Source organism: Oncorhynchus tshawytscha, linkage group LG22, assembly GCF_018296145.1.
Source record: "Oncorhynchus tshawytscha isolate Ot180627B linkage group LG22, Otsh_v2.0, whole genome shotgun sequence".
Taxonomy (NCBI): domain Eukaryota; kingdom Metazoa; phylum Chordata; class Actinopteri; order Salmoniformes; family Salmonidae; genus Oncorhynchus; species Oncorhynchus tshawytscha.
Window position 1 is genome coordinate 14147791 of NC_056450.1, and position 26134 is coordinate 14173924.

Sequence of the window (26134 nt, forward strand, 5' to 3'; positions counted from 1 at the left end):
TTCATAGCAGTTTATTTTTGTTAAGGTTAGTTATATGGTCTCAATTTACAATATATCTCTGCCAATCAGCTGTGACTCAGACTTATTTGCCATTTCTTTTGACTCATCCCAACCATAACATTTTTCAATTCCTCATCAATCCACAGGGATATTTTTAGTAATTTTCTTAATGGGTGCATGTTTATTACATTTATACACTACAGTATATTAGGCCCAGCCTTAGTAACCATATCTAGGAAAACCAAAGTTCCAATATTATGATCACTACAGCCGATGGTTGTGGATACTGCTTTAGAGCAGATTTCTGCAACATTAATAAAAATGTAAATAACACATGTGGATGATTTCCTTCCTGATATGTTCCAAAATACCCTGCTAGGTTGACTGAACCAGGTTGCAGGCACTGGTTTGTTTAAGCTTTTTCTTGAGTAGACAGCTTGATGACATGTCTCAATACAAAGACAAAAATACAAAGACAAATTACATTGAAACAACGTTGATTCAACACATGTGCCCAGTGGGAATAGCAGAGCCATCTCGTAACACTAACACTCAGGGAAAGCAAACCAATGACAGGCGAGAGAAATCCTTCAATTTCCCAAACTTTTGTCTCCAGAAGAAAAAGCCAGTTACACTTCTACTTTGTCGGCCAAATTATTTCCTCTGTCTATGCAATACAGCAGAAATCCAATCAACAGCTAAAGGAACTCCATCTACATGCGTTTTTCCACAGTTCATGCATATATGACGAAATGGTGACTTGTTTTGCATCGTCTGACTGGTTAACAATAGGGGTGGGAACAATAGACGGGATTCTTCAATGAAGTGTTTGCTGTCATTCAACGAGAGCACAGCAGCTGCTAGGCCCTACTGTCTGCAGTGCACTATTAGTTTTCATGCAAATGTTTTCACTTGAGAAGTACTGCACCAAACAGCCTAGCTAGATGTACAATTGCACGGCTAAGACCAACAAGAACGTCAAATTAGATTAATTCGGACCATTGTGAGGAAGCGTTACGGCTATGTTGCTACGGTGGCTCAAGAGGGACAAACGGTAATACTGCCGCTTTTCTCTCATTTTTGAAGCGATGGTCTTTAGGAAGGATGTGAGCACAGACGTTCTCTTCACCTAGCAGAGTTCTGCTAGGAGCAAACCAAACCTGAAGATGCCCTAAGACACCTACAATGCTGAAGATGGTATACTAGTGCAGGGGTTCAGAAACTTTCCCCCAATCGGGCCCCCTTCCAGTATTGGAGAACATCGCAAACATCTTAAACAACCTTACTTCCTCCAGTATGGCAAATTAAATCACAATTCTTACAAACCAAATCCAAGATTCTGGAGTGTAGAGCCAAATGTACAACTTTAAGCTTCATTGTCCATATAAATTGTGGGGAGATCAGTTATTTATAAAATGAGGGGTGATAGGCGAGCTTATCACTATTTTTTGCTTACAGTTAACTTGACCTACGGATCTGTAAAATACAGTCACATTGAAATGGACTGTGCAGATTAAGACAAAGGACACTAATGTATTGCAAACAATCGTTTAATAGTAAAGGAAAAGTGTGCCTTTCTGTGTATTGGGGGGGTGGGGTGCTTCTATTGGAATGGATGGGGAGGGCCGTGTATACAAGAGGCGCTTGTATTGGAATGGATGTAGAGGGCAGATGTCTTTGGTCCATACTGGGTGGAAGTGGTAGGGAAGGGGGGGGTAGTGAATGAATTTGAGGGAGACAAGAGAAGGCACTTAAGTTTACAGTTGTCATAGGTAAACCATATGCTCAATATGTATATAACATACAAAATGCACCATGTGAGCACAACTAAATTATAGCTACATATATACAGTAAAGAAAAAATGTAAAAGAAACAATGTTGCTCAACCTAGAATAGATTATCCCATTGTAAAACAATCATTTTTTTTTATAAGCAGAGTAAGAAAAAAAGGCAGCAACTCGAACAAGACAACATGATCTCTTTGGCGATAACCTATCCAGATAGTTTGGAATGCTGTGAATGTGACTTTACATACATTTGGTAAAAGAGCGATTGAGACCGGCATCATTCATTCCCTATGCAGAATCAGTTCAGCTATTAAAATCAAACCTCAACATGCACAGCACCAAAAGGTAACAACTAGCAGTGTTGTGGAGATAGAATGCTTTGTACTGTAATGCATGCATCTCCACTACTGTGCATTATGATTACTGAGACTATATTTACAGTGCAGATCTGAGATGAGGAAAGATTTGCTGAAGACTGGAAGATCTTGGTGTTGGCTACCAAGCCTTACCTGCTCAAGCACAGTTGCTGATACATGCCAAGTGATCTGCCCTACTGTATACTCTGCACTTCCACAGAATACTTTGTAAACCACTGAACAAACCAGAACCACAATCTTTACATTGATGTGCAATATAACAAAACCCAAAATTAAGTTATTTTTCTCATGACCAAACTACACTCCTATTAGAAGACTTAAGTACCTGGGGGGGGCAGTTAGTCTAAGTTTCTCTCAATTATTCTACTCATCAATATGACCCTTTGGTACACAGAGGAAACAGCTAGTTTGTATGATCTTATACACATGCCTTGCAGCTTGACATGAGACGACTCTGCTTTCGCTAAATGGTAAGCCATACCAAGCCCCATTTCAAAAGAGCATTCAGACCTCTGTAAAGCAAAGTCCCAAAAGCAACATTATGCTACCAAGCAGTGTACAAGGGGCAACAATGAGGTATTTCTCCAAATTTTTGTTCAGTTATTGTAGACATTAAAAAGAATATTAAATCCTGGCATTACCATTTCAATTTGTCCCAACTCAGCAGCCATAAAACATGTTCAAAATAAGACCGAAACAGCATAGACAAATTTCATCCAATTTTTTTTCTTCTCTAGGATATAAGAGGAAAGTGAACGTATCAAAAAAGGACAACGTTCCTACAGCTCACTTTTCAGTAATGTAAAAGATCAGAAGAGTGTGCGCTTAACAGTGTTCGTGATGCGAGCATCTCTGCATTTCTAGAAAGGCAAAGGAAGTTGCAATGTGATACGAGCATGTCAAGTGAATGTGGTTTATGGTCCTGTGACACACACACTAAACATAAGGAAAGAATGAGAAGACCAAACAACAGCAGAATAGATGTACTAACAAAAGGAAGTCCTAATTCAGACCATATGTGAAGGGGAGTGTAGGTTCCTTTCTCATACCTGAGATTTGAGAAGTGGAGTCCCACATAATAAAGGATGTATGTTAAAAAAAAAGATTAAAAAAAAGAGCCCTCTCCTTGGATTATACAATAACAATAGGGAGGACAGAAAAACTATCCACTAAAAAAATTCTGAATTTACATGTGAGGGAGGGAATAAACTGCTATCAGGCAACACCCGACGTGATTACCGCTCTGGTTCACCTGCTAGTTCTGATTAACAACATATTCATCATACATTTCAATGAGTACATATTATTTACAGGAACAACCAGCATATATGGGAAGCTCTAAAATAATAAGATACAATTATGTAGTGTTGATTCTATGCCATTGATGACAATCTCCCATACATACTTGTGAAACCATTGTAAGGGTGTCATGTATCGTCTAAAATAAGGAACTGAAATGGTTTGATACACTGCAAAAAAACTTGCAACCTAAAGCAAAATAAAATTAATTTGATGCTCAAGAACAAAAACAGATCAAATAAAAATGCTACAAAATGCATATAAACACATCACCAGAACACTGGCCTCAAATAGCAAATATTAAATCACAGACTCACATAAGGGGACCTGGGTAGCTGCTATATCAACAGGCATGAGAAAATAGGTCTTAATAGCTAATTCTAAAGTATGGAGAAAGTGGCAGAACATGGGTAGCTAATTTTCAAGTTAGGAGGATGAATGGTTGCCTATGGGTGGCACTACAGCTCAATTGACAAAAATATGTAAACTTGTATTCTATTCTTCATTGAGAGGAGTTAGTGGGGTGGAGGGGGCAGGGTATTGAGGGTGGAATGCCAGGGTTAGTAGGGGGTTTGACAAATGGGCCAGGTAATTCCGGTGTCAGGGGCAGTGTGTCCGCGGAGGCCTTTGGGGCAGACCGTTATGAGAAGGGTGGTCTTGACGGTAAGAAGAGGATGGAGCGGAGTTGGAAGGGGCTCTTGTGGAGTTGGAGGATTGTGTGGCAGTAGGATGGCTGGGGCCATCGCCTTGGCCCTGGTAGCCCTGGGAACGGTAGCCGCCACGATTGGGGTTCCTGTCACGATAGGAGCCGCCATTATACCGCTGCCCACCAGAGTGGTACCCTGGACCCGCTGTGTAACGCCTGTTGCCTAGGAAAGTCTGAAAGTTCAAGTTTAAAATCAAAGTTAAATCAAATAAAACAATCATGTGTTGATAATTATTACTCCTAAGGAGACAACATTAATGAGAACTTAGTTGCATGTTTATGGTTGCTTTGTGAGCTAACCGTTTTGTTTGGCTGGGTAGGGCGTCCTTCGTAGCTGGAGGGAGGTGGGGTTTCTACGGACCCTGGGCCTGTGATGGAGGAGGTGGTGGAGCTACAGCGGGAGCGGCTGGAGTAACCCGTCTGAGGGTGGTACACTGAAAGGGGGGGGTGACACAAGGGCAGGCGTTACCTTAGAGATACAAACTCAGAAAAAGAAACATCCCTTTTTCAGGACCCTATCTTTCAAAGATGAGGCGGCAGGGTTGCCTAGTGGTTAGAGCGTTGGACTAGTAACAGGAAGGTTGCAAGTTCAAACCCCCGAGCTGATACGGTACAAATCTGTTGTTCTGCCCCTGAACAGGCTGCCCCTTCATTGAAAATAAGAATTTGTTCTTAACAGACTTGCCTAGTTAAATAAAAAGGTAAAACAGAATAAGATAATTTGTAAAAATCTAAATAACTTCACATATCTTCATTGTAAAGGGTTTAAACACTGTTTCCCATGCTTGTTCAATGAACCATAAACAATTAATGAACATGCACCTGTGGAACGGTCGTTAAGACACTAACAGCTTACAGACGGTAGGCAATAAAGGTCACAGTTATGAAAACATAGGACACTATAAAGGGGCCTTTCTACAGACTCTGAAAAACACCAAAAGAAAGATGCCCATGGTCCCTGCTCATCTGTGTGAACGTGCCTTAGGCATGCTGCAAGAAGGCATGAGGACTGCAGATGTGGTCAGGGCAATACATTACAATGTCCATACTGTGAGACACCTAAGACAGCGCTACAGGGAGACAGGACAAACAGCTGATCGTCCTCGCAGGGGCAGACAACGTGTAACACCTACACAGGATTGGTACATCCGAGCGTCACACCTGCGGTACAGGTACAGGATGGCAAGAACAACTGCCCGAGATACACCAGGAACGCACAATCCCTTCATCAGTGTTCCGAGTGTCCGCAATAGGCTGAGAGAGGCTGGAATGAGTGCCTGTTGTAAGGCAGGTCCTCACCAGCAATGTCACCTACGGGCACAAACCCACCATTGCTGGACCAGACAGGACTGGCAAAAAGTGCTCTTCACTGACGAGTCGCAGATTTGTCTCAGAGGTGATGGTCGGATTCACATTTATCGTCGAATGTGCATGGACCAAGGCCTGTACTCTGAAGCGGGATCGATTTGGTGGAGGGTCTGTCATGGTCTAGGGCGGTGTGTCACAGCATCATCGGACTGAGCTTGTTGTCATTGCAGGCAATCTCAAGGCTATGCGTTACAGGGAAGACATCCTCCTCCCTCATATGGTACCCTTCCTGCAGGCTCATCCCGACATGACAACGCCACCAGCCATATTGCTTATTCTGTACGTGATTTCCTGCAAGACAGGAATGTCGGTGTTCTGCCATGGCCAGAGAAGAGCCCGGATTGCAATCCCATTGAGCATGTCTGGGACCTGTTGGATCGGAGGGTGAGGGCTAGGGCCATTCCCCGCAGAAATGTCCGGGAACTTGCAGGTGCCTTGGTGGAAGAGTGGTGTAACATCTCACAACAAGATCTGGCAAATCTGGTGCAGTCCATGAGGAGATGCAATGCAGTACTTAATGCAGCTGGTGGCCACACCAGAAACTGTTACTTTTGATTTTGACCCCCCTTTGTTCAGGGACACATTATTCCATTTCTGTTAGTCACACGTCTGTGGAACTTGTTCGGTTTATGTCTCAGTTGTTGAATCTTGTTTTGTTCATACAAATTTTTACACATGTTAAGTTTGCAGAAAATAAATGCAGTGGACTGTGAGGACGTTTCTTTTTTTGCTGAGTTTATTATACAAATACTGTACATGTTCTATTTAATTCTGTGGGTGTTACTATCAAGGATATGGATATACTGCCCTCCAAATAGCAATGCAATACTGTACTACCACAATGAGTTTCTGTGAGAGAAAAAACATCAACTAGAGAAGAACAAAGGACTGTACCTGATCCAAATCCTGTGATGCTTGTCTTCAGTGGTTCTAGCTCGAAAGTGAACTTCACAGCTTTTCCCAGGTCTTCATCAAATTTACGCTCACTCACAAAGTGCTGCAAAAAAATTAGAAAACATATCATCGCTGACCAGGGGTTACGGACTTGTCTTAGGTCAGATCATGGCTCAATTCCCATACAACACAGTTCCTAAGCCGGTTGCACAATTGTCTTGACTATATAGTGTGTGTTATTATGGTAGTCAACTTACCTTTATGTCAGCACGAAGCTCACTCAGCTGGTCCTCAGACATGGATGCCGATTGGTCAGTCAGCCTGCGGAGCTCCTCTGCTCTCTTTTGACGGCCATCCAAAATGGCCACTGAAACAGATACATTATTAGTTGACCACGTCACCCCATATTCAGAGGCCTTCAGTTGTACAGAGAGAAATCCACACGCAGGCAATACCATACTGAAACTTGGGACTAGGCATGTCCTCAATATTATAAGGTAAAGGGTAGGCCTATTAGTTGACTAGTTTCTACAAAATAGATCAGATACAACCCTGCATCCATAAATAACTCCACAGGCTTTTCCTGGTGCTGACCATTATCAGGACAGAGGGGGAGGGGGGAGAATAAACACATGCAAAACATGAGAGGAAGAGCACTTTGTCATTTGAATCTCCTTGGCAACTGATACACAGAAAATACTTTTTTCATGAGGAGGGAGGGAAGAAAGCAAGTCTCATCCATTAACAGTAACACATCTAAACAAGCGGAGATTAGGGCTGAAACGGGTACATTTCAAGGAATGTTGGGTTTTTGTAATGTCAAAGAACTGCTCTAGTGTTCCCTCTTCTTCCCTCAATTCCCCACACACCTCGACACAAAGACAGCATTTAGTCTGCCATGACACCTGACACTATTCACTTTTTCCAGACTCAGAACACACAACACTGTGCATTGGGAAGAAGGAAAGAATGAGGGCAGAATGGCCCACTTGTGGAAATATGCAGTCTTGCTCCGTCATGTTTCACTACATAGAAGATTCTGGTATGTCTAGCATCTAAAATAACCCTGAGGAAATGCATTTAAGACAGTGTATTTGGAATACCTTAACTGTAGAGCTGATCCCATTTAGTATTTTGTTTGGTTGATAGGTTGCTGGTGGACAGATTTCTTTAGTCAAGCAGTCACAACTTAGTTTATGGTTCACAAGACACCTGTCTGATTAGAGCATATTTCAGTGGACTAATCCATTGCGGAGGCCACAGGGATGGCACAGTCCATCACCAAGACGTGTTACTGAAATTGTATATGTTTAAAGTACTTTCTTTTTTTTCTTTTTTTAAGTGCAACATTAACAAATAAAATTTTAGAACAAACGTGCTTTCTCCCGCTTTGGATACGGTCGCTGACCGCGGTTCTGAAACAATCTTCAGTGCGCCGTAGAATTGGTGCATTTCCCTATGTTGATATGTGCATAATAGCAAAGTTAACCAACATATTGGGATTGAGAACAATGTGCAGAGGCAGCAGCAGAGATGAGTAAACAGCCAATGCTTTAGACCTAATTGTCTAAGAAAATTGAGGAGAAACCTCAATTTAATTAGGTCTATAATCAATAGCCTAACTGTTAAAATGTACCTGGCTTTATAAATGATCCATATACATCTACAGAAATAAGACAGATCCTGCTTCTGTTGCCTGTTTGAGTGTTTAATAGCCTACTGATTCCGTGAGCGCCATGCCTCCTGTAACAGCTAAACATCAGATAAAGAAATTTCACAGATTTGACTGTAATAAAGGTTTTACACAAATGTTAGTTTTAAGTAATACCAGTCTTTTCGCATTTAATTTGTGTCGTTTACACCTTTCCAAACAGGCAGAAAAATTATATTGTAATCTAACAGCATCTGTTTGTCAGATATGCACACTCCTAAATCCTCTTAATCTCTTTGTTTTTACAATTATTATGATCATCATAATAAGTAATGTCGTTATCATTAGTAAGCTTAGTATAGTATCCTTGTATAACCACCATCGAGTTGTAGGCCCAAGAGCGCATCCTGTTAAGTCTTAATACCTTAACTTACTTAGGCCTACATTTCAATTTATAGGCTACTGTATCAATCAATCCTTCATTCGTTCATGCCATGAAAAAGCACAAGACATTTATGCTTTGAAACGCAATCAAGCATTTTAGTTTTAAAATGAAATAACACAAGGGAGCTTTTAATAATTAGCCTAAACCGCAATTCAAGGCATGCAACCGTTTAGTCTACTGTAATAAAGGCTTTACATACATCTTATGTTGTTTGTTAGCACACACTGTTACACTTATTTAGTGTTGTTTACACTGTTCCAAAGGGTCAGGAAAAATGTTTAATATTGTCATTTAAAAGCAACCGTTTGGCACACAATGCTCACCAACGCTTGGTCCTACACCCCCCTTTTTCTTTATCTCCCTCTTGATCCTCAGAAGTTTCCACAATTAAGCCAAATGTCTTCCATAGATCTGACGTCCCCTTTCCCTCCTTAGCAACCAGTAAACATTCTCCCTTTTCGAGTTTCATTTTCACTTTCTCCACTTTTATTTTGCTGTCGACATTGTCGAAGTTTGTTATAACCAATTTAGCGATGTGATTATGATAGGCTATAGGTCAGGCCCCATTGGTCATACACATGCGATGCTTACATGATGCACATAAAGAGAGCTATGGGAGAATAGGGAATGTTTTTCATAAACAACTTATGAATTTCGGTAACAGAACTTTCCAGTCAGAAAAAAATAAACTAAATGGCTGTAATGATGTGGCAGCTTCAGCACGAACAGCACAATAAACACTTGCTGTGGTGCCTTTTCGCTGCAGTAGGGAGGAGAGCGAGACCATGCCCACCACTCACACAGGCACTCGCTGCCATTACATTTTTAACAGTGACGGAGTCATTTGTGGGTCTTAATTATTTAATCTAACAGTGTGCTTAAAGCATCAGACAAGCTCAGTGCATATGTATTCAAACACATAGGGTGTGTGTGTCTATATATGGAAAAATAAGTTTAAACATTTCGACCAATTGAGAGCAGGACGACTCTGGGACAAAGGCTTTCAGGGAAAAAATGTAAACATAGTAAGAATAGAAGTAAAGTATAATATACATTGAAGTCCAAATGCTAATTAAAAAGGTGTTGTACTCACTGGCTTCTGCTTTGACTTTGTCCATCTCTGTCAACAGAGTAACCTCTCTGTCCATCAGGCTGAGAGAGCGGGGGAGGGGAAAGATATGAAATGACATTCTTTACTAAGATAAAGGGATCGTGATTCCTTAGATTTCTAAGATAGTCTCTGTACTTTGATTTTGGCTACACTCACCATTTCTATACTACAATAACACTGGTTAGACTACAGCAATAGACTACATGCGACACTGAAATAGATATTGGTGGTGGTTGTTGTAGAGCAGAGTTGAGAGCAATGCACTTGGAGCTTCAGCCTGCCTGGTGACATCAGGTGATAAATTAGTGGATAGGCCAATAAAAATAATTTCTTAATTAACAATAATCAATAATCTCTTCCATTAACAGCTAGTTTAAAGAACTCCCCTCCCTCCCAGACAGTCCTAGCAAAATTATTGCTTATGAAATTGCTCTTGGCTAAGAAGCTATTTGTTTCTCTTTTACCATTTTAATTGAAAACAAATCACAGTAAAGTACTTAGTTGTCACCCAAAAATGATTTGCTATTAGGTTAAGGCTGCATTGGACCTTAAAATCAAGGCTCCTAAATTGCTTAACATAAGGGAATTTGTGCTGTTATATCCCACCATAAGTTAATATTCCAAATATAAACTACAACTTTACAAACTAATGTAGTGGAGGAAATGTTAGATGTACCTACCAGCTCTGGAGCTCAGCAAATGTTTGCTTCATGGTCTTGATAGAGGAGTCCATCTCATCCTTGACCACCACTCTGTAGCGAGTGAGCGACACTGTGCATCTCTGCAGGTCCTTCACAGAGCGGTCAATGTTGGGCGCTGAGAGTCAAAGAACAGGGTTAGACTAGACATCACCTATTGTCTTAGAAAAACAAAATCATTACCATTTTTGTTTTAAAGAAATTTGTCACTAACCAATCTTCTTGGCTCCAGAGGATCCCTGTTGGTTCTCGTCAGTGGTGAGCGCAGGGGAAGTGGATGGCTGGGAGTTAGTTCTGGAACGGAACTTGTTGCCACGGGGAGGCTGGTGATTCCTTCCTCCTTGAGCATGGTGAGGGGTGGGGCTTGGGCCACTACAAAGAGAGTCTGCTTCCGCACCTGTTAAGAGAAAGATGTTTTCTGATCTGTAGGGGTTGGTTTCAACTACATGGAGGATTATCAAAAGTCTTATATTGTCGCAACAATTCAAAGGCCGTCTGATGGATAAAATAAAGCGACTGAAAACACTCCATTACAATACCTGTAATGTCCGACGTGGCAGGTTCAGAATCCAACTCGGCTGCGTCCAAGGAAGCAGAATCCAACTGCTCACTCAGAGAGTCTAGTGAGTCTCCGTCCAACACGGAGCCATTGGCATGGAACCCATTCACAGCTTCCTTACTCTCAGTCTCAGAGGGCTGCATGGTCTCGGCTAGAGCAGGCTCCTCTGCCAGAGGCTCTGGCTCTGGCTGGGGCTTGGGCTTCTTTTTCTTCTTGGGCTGGATGTTGAATAATCAAAGTTGGATTTTAACTACTAGAATATAAACTTAAAACAGCTTTTGAAGTTCATCCATAATTCATATATAGCAATGGTTGAGCAGGTTGTAGGTCCTCATGACAGATGCCATATTTTCAGCTAGAGCTTCTGACATCAAATAAAAATAGGTGAAAAAAATAATAAAACAAACATGTAGAGTTTAAAGTTAATTGCTTTTAAAGTTAGCATTTTTCCATCAACATCTGGATGAGCTGTCACTGGAAGAATATCTTTGGAACTTGTTTTAAAAAGTGCCGTCTCAATCACGTGAGGGATAGGCCGTACTTAAAAACGTCATGACACTAAATTTCATTCATACTCATGTTGCCCTTGCATATAGAATGCAATACCCTGCAGTATAGGACAACAAACAAGTTTACCTTCTTTTTACCAGTTACATTCCACTCCTTCAAGATTTCCACAGCACTACCTGAGAGGAAAACATCAGGTAATAAGAGGGTGACAAAGTTGTACTTAATGTACGCAGTTTGAACCAGTTTATTCTTAAATTTGAAATCAAAAAGGTATTTTCCATTCATTAGTGTGTGTTCTATATCACAACAAGAATTATCACTATGGCATTTCCATACCTTCTAGGAAAGCCTGGACGGCCTTATCGACGCAGTTCTCAAAGTGCTGCAAGACCAGAACTATCTCATTGTTGCTTTTGTTGGGAACAACGGCCCTGACAGCACTGATCTGTGAAGAGAACAAATAAGAGAACGATCTGACAAATTAAGGTTTAGCATAGTGATACATATCCTAAGGCCATGGGCATTCTCACCCAATAAAACCTACTAGCTAAAGAGGAATAGCACTTAATGTATTCAAATCAATGCAATTGGAATGTTATGCCTAGAGAGAAATAATTAGCAGTTTTTACCTTCTCCTTCATTCTCTCAAAAGTCCCTCCCTGGGACATAACCATTTTCAAGTTTGTGTCAAACACCATACCAGAGGTATCTGTGCGAAAAAGGGAGAAAGGGTTGATTTGAAATTTCTCATTGTTTTCTGCTGGACCCATGTCTATTTGCAAAACAATTGTAAGTACATAGGCACATCATTTGCTAAACAAAACTCTCCCCATACCTAGTCATTCCTGGACATTCAAAGTTAGGCCTATTTGTGTTGAAAGTAAACCATGGCAGAGAACACAGGGATTATCATAAATCATGTGGAACAGACAGAAGAGGTGATTTACATGAAAAACCTATTAGGACCCAGATATTTCCTTTATGGGCAAATGTGACAAGATGCTTGATGACCTCTCAAGTAAAATATGTACACATTTAACAACTGTTTCAAGTTGCTTGAGGCCTAAAGATTTTACAACACTTTTATTGGATTTATATATGCTAGGACCAAAAAGAACTGGCCCTGGAGCCATAAGATTAAACTCAAGAAATATTGGCATCTGGACTGGCCGTAAAGGACCCGAGATCTGCATTGAATTTGAACCGGTTATAACTGATGTAGAGTTGTAGAAACAGAATGAGTCAGCAAAGCAGGGGGTTTATGCATCAGATGGATAAGAATTACAGCCCCAAACAAAGTAAGCTCAATGAGATGAGAAACAGCTGGGTTGCTGTGACCCAAATACATGTGGCATGACCAAAGAATGCCAGAGGACAGTTTAACAATGGCAAACTCAACAGAAAATGTTGTGCTCTGCAAGTCAAAGACAGTCCTAATGGTGAGCTTCATTTCAGAAATAGCTTAATTTTATTCCGGAGAAAAGCTGGGACCCTTCTAAAGGTATCCCATCCAAAGTGGACTGCACGGACATGAGTTCATATTGCTGTCAATCTCTCTCAGCTATCCCCAGCTATTGTGTTTGAAAGGATCCATTCTAACTCAATAAGAGGTCTGGTAGACACTTGATGAAGTTGCAATGTCAAGTGCTGCTCATTCCACCAGCTATGTTTTGAGAATCAACTCTACACATTTAAAAGCATGCACACACTAGCTATTGCATTATCAATACTAGTTCATCTGCTTTTAAAAGACGAATGGTAGCACACATACCCTTCTGGCTGTTTTTCTTCGCCATGTTGAAACACCACTAGTCTAAAAGGTACAGTAAGTAAGTCCCAACTGATCCCAGTGTATAGTGTCCAAGTTTTTAGCTCAAGTCAAAAACAAATCAATAAAATAATGCACTTTTCCAGATATTCAGTTTGAACTTGTTTCCTATGTGAAGACTTCAGCTCTTCATTTGTAGAAATGTTCCTCCTTGATTTTTCCCTCTCAGACAGGAAGCCAACAAAGGCTCACAAATCTGGCAGTAGGAGGGGTTGGAGTAGGCAGGGTCAGATCAGGCCTCCACCACTTAGGCTTGGATTCAACTTTTCTTCTCCGTTCTCCACAAAGTTGATCCAACTCTGAAAAAAGGAGACAGGGAAATAAGGTTACTGTCTAGGGTGGATGTAATAAGCACACAGGATTAAAAACGGAGTTTCATGAGACGATCAAATGGAACAAACTAGTAGTTCGTAATGAATGTTGACCCATCAAATGCACAAAAAGGAAAGTCATAACATTTAGCATATTCAGGCAGAAGAACTATAACATTGGTGCCGGAATTACACTGAGTCAGAATTTATACTTAAAAATGCCCGCCCCCCAAAAAAAGTATGCCAGAAAATTAATGACACAACTCTATGCACAAGGACTACTATGTTTAATTGAAGAAGTGTGCAGATGCTAAATTTGGTTACAGAATTATGGTCAAATCTCCCTCATTTATGCAACCAAAAACATACATGACAGGACCCCTTGAGTTTAAAAAAAATATATATATATATATTACTTGTTGAACTACAGTAGGTGAGGTGAATTTACATCATGGGTTCCTGAACTGCACTATACAGAAATGTATAGGCTTATTATGGAACTGAATGTCACTCTTCAAGGTGAAGCATCCTGAACAGGTACAAAGGCAGAAATATGCAGTAGCTCTCTTTAGTATATTTGGGTATTCTACACACGGGCTATTATTGTAATGAGCTCCGCCCCCAAACAAGACCAAGAACAGAACAAATATGTACCAATCATAGATGTCTATGCTTCACAAGTTTGGACATCACAGAGTACTGTACAGTAGAGTTCAGTAGATATGTTCAGTATAGTACAATACTGGGGCTGGGAATTGCCATTGACTTCACAATACTTTGGTGCCGATACAATATGTATTGAGATTCGAGATGTATTGAGAGGGACAACAGAAGCCATGAGAAAAGTTTTGATCAGTCATGGAAATAAGTGATAAAAACAATATTGGGCTCCAACTCAAATAAGGAAAAATACTGGAGTTTTTGTGGAGCACCTGCAGGTATTGAAAATTAGTGCAAAAATAAAAGCCATATTGTCAAAATTATATATCAAAAAGAATATCCCGATATGTAACTGTATTGACCACCCCCAATCACTACATTATACTGTACTATAGTGTGCCCTACTGTACAGGATTTTCCAAAGTTGTGAAATGTCTGATTGGTTTAGATTTGGTCTGGCCAGGGCAGACTGACCAAATGTAAACTACTTTTCAACATTCATGGACATCTGGTGTTGGTCGGTGCTCAGTGGATGAGGATGCTCGTTTCAGTAAATGGAAAGAGGGTATGCGGTATGTGACAGTAGGTGTAAGTAAGAGCCGGCAGAGGTGGCATTAACTGGAGCCCGAGCGGCAGAGCGAGAGGTTCTCCAAACTGTTCACAGTATTACTTTGACCAAAAATACATACATGAACAGTATACCAGTGGAAAGGAGGGCAGAAGCAGGTGACCCAACTGTTGTTTGTGACTACTATGATTTCCCATTGAGTTTTAATTGCTTAATAATTCATAAACAAAATGTATCAGTAAAACCACTAACTAATTGGTAGGTCTACCTCCCTCACAAGGGAAGTTTAAAAATATTTTAAAGATGTGGGTTTTTGGTAACATAATTACAGACCAGGCCATCTTTGCACACTCTTGGCATTCTCTCAACCAGCTTCACCTGGAATGCTTTTCCAGCAGTGTGGAAGGAGTTCCCACATATGTTGAGCACATTTTGTCTGCTTTTTCTTCACTCCGCAGTCTGACTCATCTCAAACCATCTCAATTTGGTTGAGATAGGAGATTGTGGAGGCCAGATCATCTGATGCAGCACTCCACTTTCTTTCTTGGTCAAATTGCCCTTACACAGCCTGGAGGTGTGTTGGGTAATGGTCCAAATGATATTCCCACTAAGCCCAAACCATATGGGATGGCGTATCGCTGCAGAATGCTGTGGTAGCCATGCTGGTTAAGTGGGCCTTGAAATCTAAATAAAATCACTGACCGTGTCACCAGCGAAGCACCCCCACACCATAACACCTCCATGCTTTACGGTGGGAAATACACGGAGGTTCTTCCGTTCACCCACACGGCAGTTGGAACCAAAAATCTTACATTTGGACTTCAGACAAAAAGGACACATTTTCACTGGTCTAATGTCCATTGCTTGTGTTTCTTGGCTCAAACAAGTCTCTTATTGGTGTCCTTTAGTACTGGTTTCTTTGCAGCAATTTGACGATGAAGGCCTGATTCACGCAGTCTCCTCTGAACAATTGATGTTGAGCTGTATCTGTTACTTGAACTCTGAAGCATTTATTTGGGCTGCAATTTCTGAGGCTGGTAACTAATGAACTCATCTTCTGCAGCAGAGGTAACTCTGGGTCTTCAGCCCTGTGGCTGTCCTCGTGAGAGCCAGTTTCATCATATCGCTGGATGGTTTGAGACTTTTTTGGTTATTACATGACTCCATGTGTTATTTCATAGTTTTGATGTCATCACTATTATTCTACAATGTAGAAAACAGTACAAATAAAGAAAAACCGTGGAATGAGTAGGTGTTCTAAAACTCTTGACTGGTAGGTGCATAAGTCATTAAACATTAAAAGAAATCAATAAATTACTGTCTGGCACAACATCCTATACAATCTGCATTCAATATTGTAATTGGCAGCAGCATATTTTCGGTTTGGTTCAAATGCATGGAGAAGAAACCATTGAATCATGATTTAGTTGAGACCTAATTCTTTGGGTGAATTAAACCTGACAGACAGACATGACAAACCAGGAGTGGCTTCGGGACAAGCCTCCGAGTGTCCTTGAGCGGCCCTGCCAGAGCCCGGACTTGAACCCGATCTAACATCTCTGAAGAAACCTGAAAATAGCTGTGCAGCGACACTCCCCATCCAACCTGACAGAGCTTGAGAGGATCTGCAGAGAGGAATGGCAGAAACTCCCCAAATACAGGTGTGCCAAGCTTGTAGCGTCATATCCAAGAAGGCTTGAGGCTGTAATCACTGCCAAGGGTGCTTCAAAGTACTGAGTAAAGATCTGAATACTTACGTAAATGTGATAGCCAATTTTTTTCTAAAAAACGTTTTTTTGCTTTGTCATTATGGGGTAGTGTGTGTAGATGAAATTTAAAAAACAATTTAATCATTTTAGAATACGGCTATAACGTAACAAAATGTGGAGAAAGTGAAGGGGTTTGAATACTGATGCCAGCGTGTGCACAACAATGTTTCATGTCAGTCAAGACATTGATGCATTGTGTTTATCAAGAGGAATGGTGCTTGAATACGTTCTGCCCCTGAACAAGGCAGTGTTCCTTTAATCTACACACAGGGAGCCTAGTGGTTAGAGTGTTGGACTAGCAACCGGAAGGTTGCAAGTAGAGGTCGACTGATTATGATTTTTCAACGCCGATACCGATTATTGGAGGACCAAAAAAGCAGATACTGATTAAATTGGACGATTTTTAAAAATTGATGTAATAATGCCAATTACAATACTGAATGAACACTTATTTTAACTTAATATAATACATCAATAAAATCAATTTAGCCTCAAATAAATAATGAAACATGTTCAATTTGGTTTAAATAATGCAAAAACAAAGTGTTGGAGAAGAAAGTAAAAGTGCAATATGTGCCATGTAAAAAAAGCTAACGTTTGAGTTCCTTGCTCAGAACATATGAAAGCTGGTGGTTCCTTTTAACATGAGTCTTCAATATTCCCAGGTAAGAAGTTTTAGGTTGTAGTCATTATAGGAATTATAGGACTATTTCCCTCTATACCATTTGTATTTCATTAACCTTTGACTATTGGATGTTCTTATAGGCACTTTAGTATTGCCAGTGTAACAGTATAGCTTCCGTCCCTCTCCTCGCTCCTCCCTGGGCTCGAACCAGGAACACAACAGCCACCCTCGAAGCGGCGTTACCCATGCAGAGCAAGGGAAACAACCACTCCAAGGCTCAGAGCAAGTGAAGTTTGAAACGCTATTAGCGCACGCTAACTAGCTAGCCATTACACTTCGGTTACACCAGCCTCATCTCGGGAGTTGATAGGCTTGAATTCATAAACAGCGCAATGCTTGACGCACAATGAAGTGCTGCTGGCAAAACACACTAAAGTGCTGTTTGAATGAATGTTTACGCTCCTGCCTACCACCGCTCAGTCAGATAGATACTTTTATGCTCAGTCAGATATGCAACGCAGGACACGCTAGATAATATCATCAACCATGTGTAGTTAACTAGTGATTATGATTAATGTATTGTTTTTTATAAGATAAGTTTAATGCAAGCTAACAACTTACCTTGGCTTACTGCATTCGCGTAACAGGCAGTCTCTATGTGGAGTGCACAAGGACTAGTAAACTGTAAGGTTGCAAGATTGGGTCCCCCGAGCTGACAAGGTGAAAATCTATCGTTCTGCCTCTGAAAAAGGCAGTTAACCCACCATTCCTAGGGCACCATTGAAAATAAGAATGTGTTCTTAACTGACTAGCCTAGTTAAATAAAGAGCGCACTGCTGTTACACCTTTAAATAAAGGTGTAAAAAATAAATACAAATAAATCGGCACAATCTGTGTCCAAAAATACAGATTTCCAACTGTTATTAAAACCTGAAATCGGCCCTAATTAATCAGCCATTCCGATTAATCAGTCGACCTTTAGTTGCAAGCTCGAATCCCCGAGCTGACAAGGCAAAAATCTGTTTTTCTGCCCCTGAACAAGGCAGTGTTCCTAGGCCATCATTGAAAATAAGAATTTGTTCTTAACTGACTTGCCTAGTTAAATAATGGTTAAAAAAAAATATTTTTAAAAAATTGAACTGTTTCTCTTTTCTTCTTTTGCATTGTTGGGAAGGGCCTGTAAGTAAGTATTTCACTGTTAGTCTATACCTGTATACGAAGCATGAGACATAAAATTGTATTTGATCCTTGAGAACCTTGAACACCACCCTCAGTAAACTCATTTATAGGCCAGCTGTTTCCCACTTAGGTTTCTCTTTCTGACCCAGCAATCATGGAAAGGGAAACTTACTGTGCAAACCCACACCCTTTTCATTATCCCTTTACGTCACACTTACTGCATGGCATGCCACCACACCTTTGAACACATCAAACATATGCACTGTCAACAAGTGACGCCAGCATGTGCACAACAATGTTTCAAGTCAGTCAAGACATTAATGCATTGTGTTTATCAAGAGGGATGGTGCTTGATTCCCCAAGTAGGTTACACATAATGTGTTGACTTAGGCAAAACACTGAAGAGGATCATGCAATATAAAATATATAAATTGACCTACATTCTAAAAACTGAGGTCCGTTTGAAGCGTGAAGCGAATTGACACGGGTCATCATAACTCAAGATGTTGGTAACCCACTGTCTTGTGAGGTGAACAGCACTGATAGTTCAATCAGTCATTATCTTACAGACAATGCATCCTGCAGGGCCTAGATTCAGAAAACTCACAGATAACCTCAGATAAAAAGTGTAGCTGTGTTGATCAAAGTTGTTAGGACTTCAGAGACAGATTACACCACCTGAAAGACTCACCAGGCTGTGTGTTCCATAATGGATAAATACATTGGAAAATGATTTTGCTTAGAATCTGGACCACTTTGTAGTTTGTGTAATCAAAGGACATGACACACTGATCCAACCAAACTACTTTGCAGTGCTGCCAACTCACGCATTAGGCATGAGACACATGCATTTAACCCTCTTCACACAAGCCACACCTTTCATTTGTCACGCACTGAAAAAATTACAGCTTTTATTTTCTAATTAATCCTGTGTGTGTGTGTGTGTGTGTGTGTGTGTGTGTGTGTGTGTGTGTGTGTGTGTATATATACACATATATATATATGCAATTCTACATCACGAGCATTGCAACTGCAACATTATCAGTTTCCCACTTGTAATTCCAATATGGAGGCTCGTATGTGGAGGAACTTTCGATAACTCTTATTGCATGTGAACGCGGCATATTGACCCGTAGCACTCAAGTCTGCAGCCATGAAATGCCTCGAAAGGCTGGTCATGGCTCACATCCACACCATTATCCCAGAAACCCTAGACCCACTCCAATTTGCATACCACCCCAACAGATCCACAGATGACGCAATCTATATTGCACTCCACACTGCCCTTTCACACCTGGACAAAAGGAACACCTATGTGAGAATGCTATTCATTGATTACAGCTCAGCGTTCAACCCCATAGTGCCCTCAAAGCTCATCACTAAGCTAAGGACTCTGGGACTAAACACCTCCCTCTGCAACTGGATCCTGGACTTCCTGACAGGCGCCAACAGGTGGTAAGGGTAGGTAACAACACATCCGCCATACTGCTCCTCAACACGGGCTCCCCTCAGGGGTGCGTGCTTAGTCCCCTCCTGTACTCCCTGCACACTCATGACTGTACGGTTAGGCACAACTCAAACACCATCATTAAGTTTGCTGATGACACAATAGCCTGATCACCGACAACAATGAGACAGCCTATAGGGAGGAGGTCAGAAACCTGACCGTGTGGTCCAAGGACAACAAACTCTCCCTCAACGTGATCAAGACAAAGGAGGTGATTGTGGACTACAGGAAAAGGAGGACCTAGCACGCCCCCCATTCTCATCGACGGGGCTATAGTGGAGCAGGTTGAGAGCTTCAAGTTCCTTGGCGTCCACATCACCAACAAACTAACATGGTCCAAGCACACCAAGACAGTCGTGAAGAGGGAAAAACAAAGCTTATTCCGCCTCAGGAGACTGAAAAGATTTGTCATAGGTCCTCAGATTCTCAAAAGGTTTTACAGCTGCACCAACGAGAGCATCCTGACGTGTTGCATCACTGCCTGGTATGGCAAATGCTTGGCCTCCGACCACAAGGCACTACAGAAGGTAGTGCGTACGGCCCAGTACATCACCGGGGCCAATCTTCCTGCCATCCAGGACCTCTATACCAGGCAGTGTCAGAGGAAGGCCCTAAAAAATGTCAAAGACTCCAGCCACCCTAGTCATAGACGGGTCTCTCTGCTACCGCACAGCAAGCAGTACCGGAGAGCCAAACCTAGGTCTAAGAGGCTTCTAAACAGCTTCTACCGCAAGCTGTTATTTATTGTTGCTCTAACTATTTGTTCGTCTTATCTCTTACATTTTTTTATGTATTTTCTTAAAACTGCATTGTTGGTTAAGGGCTTGTAAGTAAGCATTTCACTGTAAAGTCTACACCTGTTGTATTCGGCGCATGTGACAATTTCATTTGATCATATATCATATTTCGTCACATGCGCCGAATACAACAATTGAATTTGCCCAGATCCATAGGCTACATTAAATTGACTCATTTGGTCATTGGCAATGTAGTTCTAGGTTCATTAGGCTTTAACAACAAAAAGGCAGCATCCAGAGTGAATTTAGGTAGAGGGACCTGATTTGTCCATTTGGCATTTCTTTACTTTGGCATTTCTTTACTTTGGCAGTTACCTGTACCTCTAAGCTGGCTTTTCTACAGTCCTATTTTAAAAAGTGATAGTTCACCTAAATGAATTACATATTGGTTTCTTATGGACAAGGAGAGACTGCAATGCATCCTATGGTTAGCCACCAACCATTAATATTATATGTTAAAGACACCTATATGGGGGACTTTGAGCGGTTCTGGACAGGTTCCGACTGACATCTGTCTGCTCTCCCCTTTCACTCTCTTATCGGAGCAGACTTTAAATGTCTAGTTTCACACCCCACAATTCATGAAAAAATTTCATAAAATGAAACAATACCTCCTTTTTCTTGGTCACAGAAGGAAAAAAATCCCCGTGCTTAAAGCTGAAGTTCTAACAAGTCTGCATATATTTGAATGGCATGGGTGCTCCGCTCATTGGACATTGAGGAGAAAATTCTCTGTCAGCAATTATATGAAACGGTGACAATACAATATTGGCACTAGTATGATCATATTTATTTCACAGTTAGAAGAAATGTTAAATTCTATACTAAGTAGTTCATCATTTGACTGACGAGCTTGGAATTTCAGGTGTTGGTGATTGGCATGCCATATGTACGAGTCATTGGGTAGGGCCGATGGGGGGTGCATTCCATGCGTCATCACATACGCAGAGTTATGTAAGATATCTGACTATTCCTAATGTGATTGGTACATTGGATAGTCATAATTTAAGCTAATAATATAACTCAATCACTGTTTGCAAAAAAAAATTAAATGCAGCATGTGGTGTGGTAGGCCTAGGCTAGATCAGATCTTCCTTTTTCTTTCCTTGCACAGGAAAAATTAGGCCTTTTTTTATTATGCAATTCTTTTACACTTGACTGGAGAGATGAACAGAATCTTATATTTTTTTTCAAGGTGGCACTGACCCCATGCTTAAAAACGGAATACGCACGCTCACCGGGGATATGGCCAATACTCCACTAGTGCTAACAATAATGTAAGCACAATTAGGTTGAGAAATATGATATGTCTTTTAGTTTAGTCTTTTCGTTGTCTTCTTTGAAGCAATAGCAATTCCCACGATTGTATTTTGAAATATTGCTATATGCCTGGCTGGGCCTCTCTTTCACTGATATTCGCAACTTAATCATCTATTTGGTAGCCTATTTGCTGCACCTGTTGCCTTCCAACAGGCTATGCGATTGGCATGGCCGATTAATTAGGACCGATTTCAAGTTTTCATAACAATCGGTAATCTGCATTTTTGGACGCCGATTACATTGCACTCCACGAGGAGACTGCGTGGCAGGCTGACCCACCTGTTACGCAAGTGCAGCAAGGAGCCAAGTTAAGTTGCTAGCTAGCATTAAACTTATCTTATTAAAAAAAACAATCAATCTTGGCATAATCACTAGTTAACTACACATGGATGATGATATTACTAGTGTAACTAGCTTGTCCTGCGTTGCAAATAATCAATGTGGTGCCTGTTAATTTATCATCGAATGACAGCCTACTTCGCCAAACAGGTGCAGATTTAACAAGCGCATTCGTGAACCATAAACATCAATGTCTTTGTTAAAATCAATACACCGGTATATTTTTTTAAACCTGCATATTTAGTTAAAAGAAATGCATGTTAGCAGGAAATATTAACTAGGGAAATTGTGTAACTTCTCTTGCGTTCTGTGCAAGCAGAGACAGGGTATATGCAGCAGTTCGGGCCACCTGGCTCGTTGCGAACTGTGTGAAGACCATTTCTTCCTAACGAAGACAGTAATTAATTTGACAGAATTTTACATAATTATAACATGGAAGGTTGTGCAATGTAACAGCAATATTTAGACATATGGATGCCTCCCATTCGATAAAATTCGGAACGGTTCCGTATTTCACTGAAAGAGTAACCTTTTTGATTTCGAAATGATAGTTTCCATATTAATGACCCAAAGCTCGTATTTCTGTGTTTATTATATTATAATTAAGTCTATCATTTGATAGAGCAGTCAGAGGTGGTAGGCAGCAGCAGGCTCGTAAGCATTCATTCAAACAGCACTTTACTGCGTTTGCGAGCAGCTCTTAGCAATGCTTGAAGCACAGCGCTGTTTATGACTTCAAGCCTATCAACTCCCAAGATTAGGCTGGCAATACTTTAGTGCCTATAAGAACATCCAATAGTCAAAGGTTAATGAAATACAAATGGTAGAGAGAGAAATAGTCCTATAATAACTACAACCTAAAACTTCTTAACTGGGAATACTGAAGACTCATGTTACAAGGAACCACCAGCTTTCATATGTTCTCATGTTCTGAGGAAGGAACTTAAACGTTAGCTTTTTTTACATGGCACATATTTCACTTTTACTTTCTTCTCCTTGTTTTTTCATTATTTAAACCAAATTGAACATGTTTCATTATTTTTTGAGACTAAATTGATTTATTTATGTATTATATTAAGTTAAAATAAGTGTTCATTCAGTATTGTTGTAATTGTCATTACACATATATATACACATATATATACACACACACCACACACACACACACACACACACATACATATATAAAAAAAAATTAAGCGGCTGATTAATTGGTATCGGCTTTTTTGGCCCTCCAATAGTCAGTATCAGTGTTGAAAAATCATCATCAGTCGACCTCTAGTTGAGACTGGTGTTTTGAGGGTACTACTTAATGAAGCTGCCAGTTGGGGATTAGTGAGGCCTCTGTTTCTCAAACTAGACACTAATGTACTTGTCCTCTTGCTCTGTTGTGCACCGGGGCCTCCCACTCCCCTTTCTATTCTGGTTAGAGAAAGTTTGCGCTGTTCGACACAGCGTTGTACGAGATCTTCAGTTTCTTGGCAATTTCTCACATGGAATAGCCTTCATTTGTCAGAAAACGAATAGACTGGCAAGTTTCAGAAGAAATGCATTTGTTTCTGGCCATTTTGAACCTGTAATCAAACCCACTAATGCTGATGCTCCAGATACTCAACTAGTCTAAAGGCCAGTTTTATTGCTTCTTTAATCAGAACAGTTTTCAGCTGTGCTAACATAATGGAAAAAGGGTTTTCTAATGATCAATTAGCATTTTAAAATGATAAACTTGGATTAGGCAACACAACATGACATTGGAACACAGGCGTGATGGTTGCTGATAATGGGCCTCTGTAAATCTATGTAGATATTCCAAAAACAAATCTGCAGTTTCCAGCTACAATAGTCATTTACAACATTAACAATGTCTAGACTGTATTTCTGATCAATTATATGTTATTTTAATAGACAGAAAATGTGCTTTTATTTCAAAAACAAGGAAACGTCTAAGTGACTAACTTTTGAACCTCGTGCACACACACGTTCGCTGTTGATTTGAATTTAACTTTTGGGATTATGTGTGTATTGTTTTGTATTGCTAGGTATTTTGTATAACTGCATTGTTGGAGCTAGAAACAAGAATTTCGCTGTACCTGCGATAACAATTGCACATTTGTGTACGAGACCAATTAATTTAGGGTGTGTTCATAAACTTAATCTGGAGTGCCGAGTGTGGTCATAGTGCGCTCTGGGCGTTCGTAAATTCAGAGCAGTGCCATGTCAGATTGTCTCAAGCGTTTCAGCCGTTGGAGCGTTCAGAGCGCACACTGCTAGCTACGTCCAGACACAAATGAGAGAACACCTCACTCAGACCATTTTACTCACCCCAGAACAGGCAGTTTTCATGTTATCCATATAGTTGGTGACTAATTGTGCTGCTGGCAACAATTTAATTACACTTTTTTTGCCGACGTTTACTGACATATAGCCAGAGCGATTTTGTGTGTAATGACAATAAGCCATTGGATTTTATTTTTAATCCATTCTCAAACAATTGCTACATTCACCTGTGTGCTCCCACAGCATGGCAACTAACTTCGCTAGTGAACAAATCTGATATATTAGTAGTCTGTCTCTTGTGGGCAATATAACGTTACCACTCAGTAAAGATAAGGCAACATTATTTGGGTAAACTAGCCCTTTAAAATACTTCGCAACCTAATACGTTCGTCTGTGCGAGCTTCTGAAAAATACCACCAGTAGCTAACGTTAGCTCGCTACCTGCTTCTAGTTATTAATTAAAAAACACATTTCTGGCCAATTAGCTAGGTAGCGAAGTCCCAAACTAGAAATTTTGTGCAATGTGTTGGTGACTGTATCTTAGCAACGCCAGTCCTGGCTAGCCAAACTTGCCCCATTTTATACTTAGCTTGTTGCTAGCTATATACATTGGCCTAAGTGTATTTATTTAACTAACTAACGTTAACTGGCCGGGTACCATCATAATAATCTATGGAATGTAGAAAACTAGTGCTAGAGACCACCCAACGCGTTAGCAAGCTAACCTAGCTAGTTAACGTTAACTCTTCTCGCTTTGTTAAAATAACGTGCCAAATCCATAATGAACTGTTCGCAAGGAAGGTAACTAGCAAGCTATTGGTGTTATTAACGTTACCTAACTAACGTTAATATTTTCACAGCCCCCTGAGACTGCAGTGTAGTTTATCACTGTATTAACCGTCAACTACGCTAGTTAAATTAATAACCTTAGCTAATTAGCCGCTAGTTCAATTGACAATGCTAGCTAACGTTAGCTAGCTAACGCTCTTGTCTCTCCAGTTTGTGGCACACAGCAAACTAGCTAACTGGGTCTGTTTACTAACTTACTAAGATTGCTAGCCATGTAGTTAGCTAGCTATATAAAACTTGTATTTTTGAGTGATTCAGCACTTACCTGGGTGTCTTTCTCCGCAACGTTACCAGTCGTCTATGGTCTCCAATATTTTTGCCCTCAGGCTTAGTCACAAATCTATCCACGTCGTCACTTCCGAACAGACTGAAATCGGTCATGCACGCCACGCATGCCAAAATAACCTTTGGACAACGCGAATGAGTTCATAGAGGCGTGAATTTATGTAAATTGGAATTATTAACACATACTCTTGATCATTTCAAGGGGTAGTCTTGACTGTATTATAACTTTTATGAGCCATTGATATTCTGAACAGGGATCATGGAGCGCTGTGCAAATTATAGGATTGTAAAAAAGATGACGGCAGAGGGAGAGCTAGTTATGTGGGCTCAATCCTGGCTGCAGTGGCATGTCATGTCTATTTGCACGGTGGGTTCCTAATTACCTTTGACCTGGACCACAAAAGTATAACACTA

General features: G+C 40.6%; 1 protein-coding gene across 1 annotated transcript; it reads right to left on the reverse strand.

Annotated features, from left to right (window-relative positions):
• Positions 1-1534: 1534 nt before the first annotated feature.
• Positions 1535-25856, reverse strand: LOC112221855 (spermatogenesis-associated serine-rich protein 2). The gene is made up of 13 exons (XM_024384247.2): positions 25701-25856; positions 13178-13533; positions 12036-12115; positions 11743-11851; positions 11533-11582; positions 10877-11114; positions 10552-10734; positions 10320-10455; positions 9622-9680; positions 6690-6799; positions 6433-6535; positions 4471-4604; positions 1535-4343 (listed from the first exon to the last, which is right to left on the reverse strand). Exons 2-13 carry the CDS (start codon positions 13200-13202, stop codon positions 4065-4067), a joined length of 1506 nt encoding a protein of 501 aa, XP_024240015.1. The 5' UTR covers positions 13203-13533; positions 25701-25856; the 3' UTR covers positions 1535-4064.
• Between the last annotated feature and the right edge of the window lie 278 nt (positions 25857-26134).

What these genes read in the sequence shown, in the direction of transcription:
- LOC112221855 (XM_024384247.2), bottom strand. Translation starts at nt 13,202, where the DNA reads ATGGCGAAGAAAAACAGCCAGAAGG. An exon ending in TGCCACGTCGGACATTACAG is followed by an intron (nt 10,735 to 10,876) that starts GTATTGTAATGG and finishes TTCTCTTAACAG; the next exon opens with GTGCGGAAGCAGACTCTCTT. An exon ending in TTTGCTGAGCTCCAGAGCTG is followed by an intron (nt 9,681 to 10,319) that starts GTAGGTACATCT and finishes CCGCTCTCTCAG; the next exon opens with CCTGATGGACAGAGAGGTTA.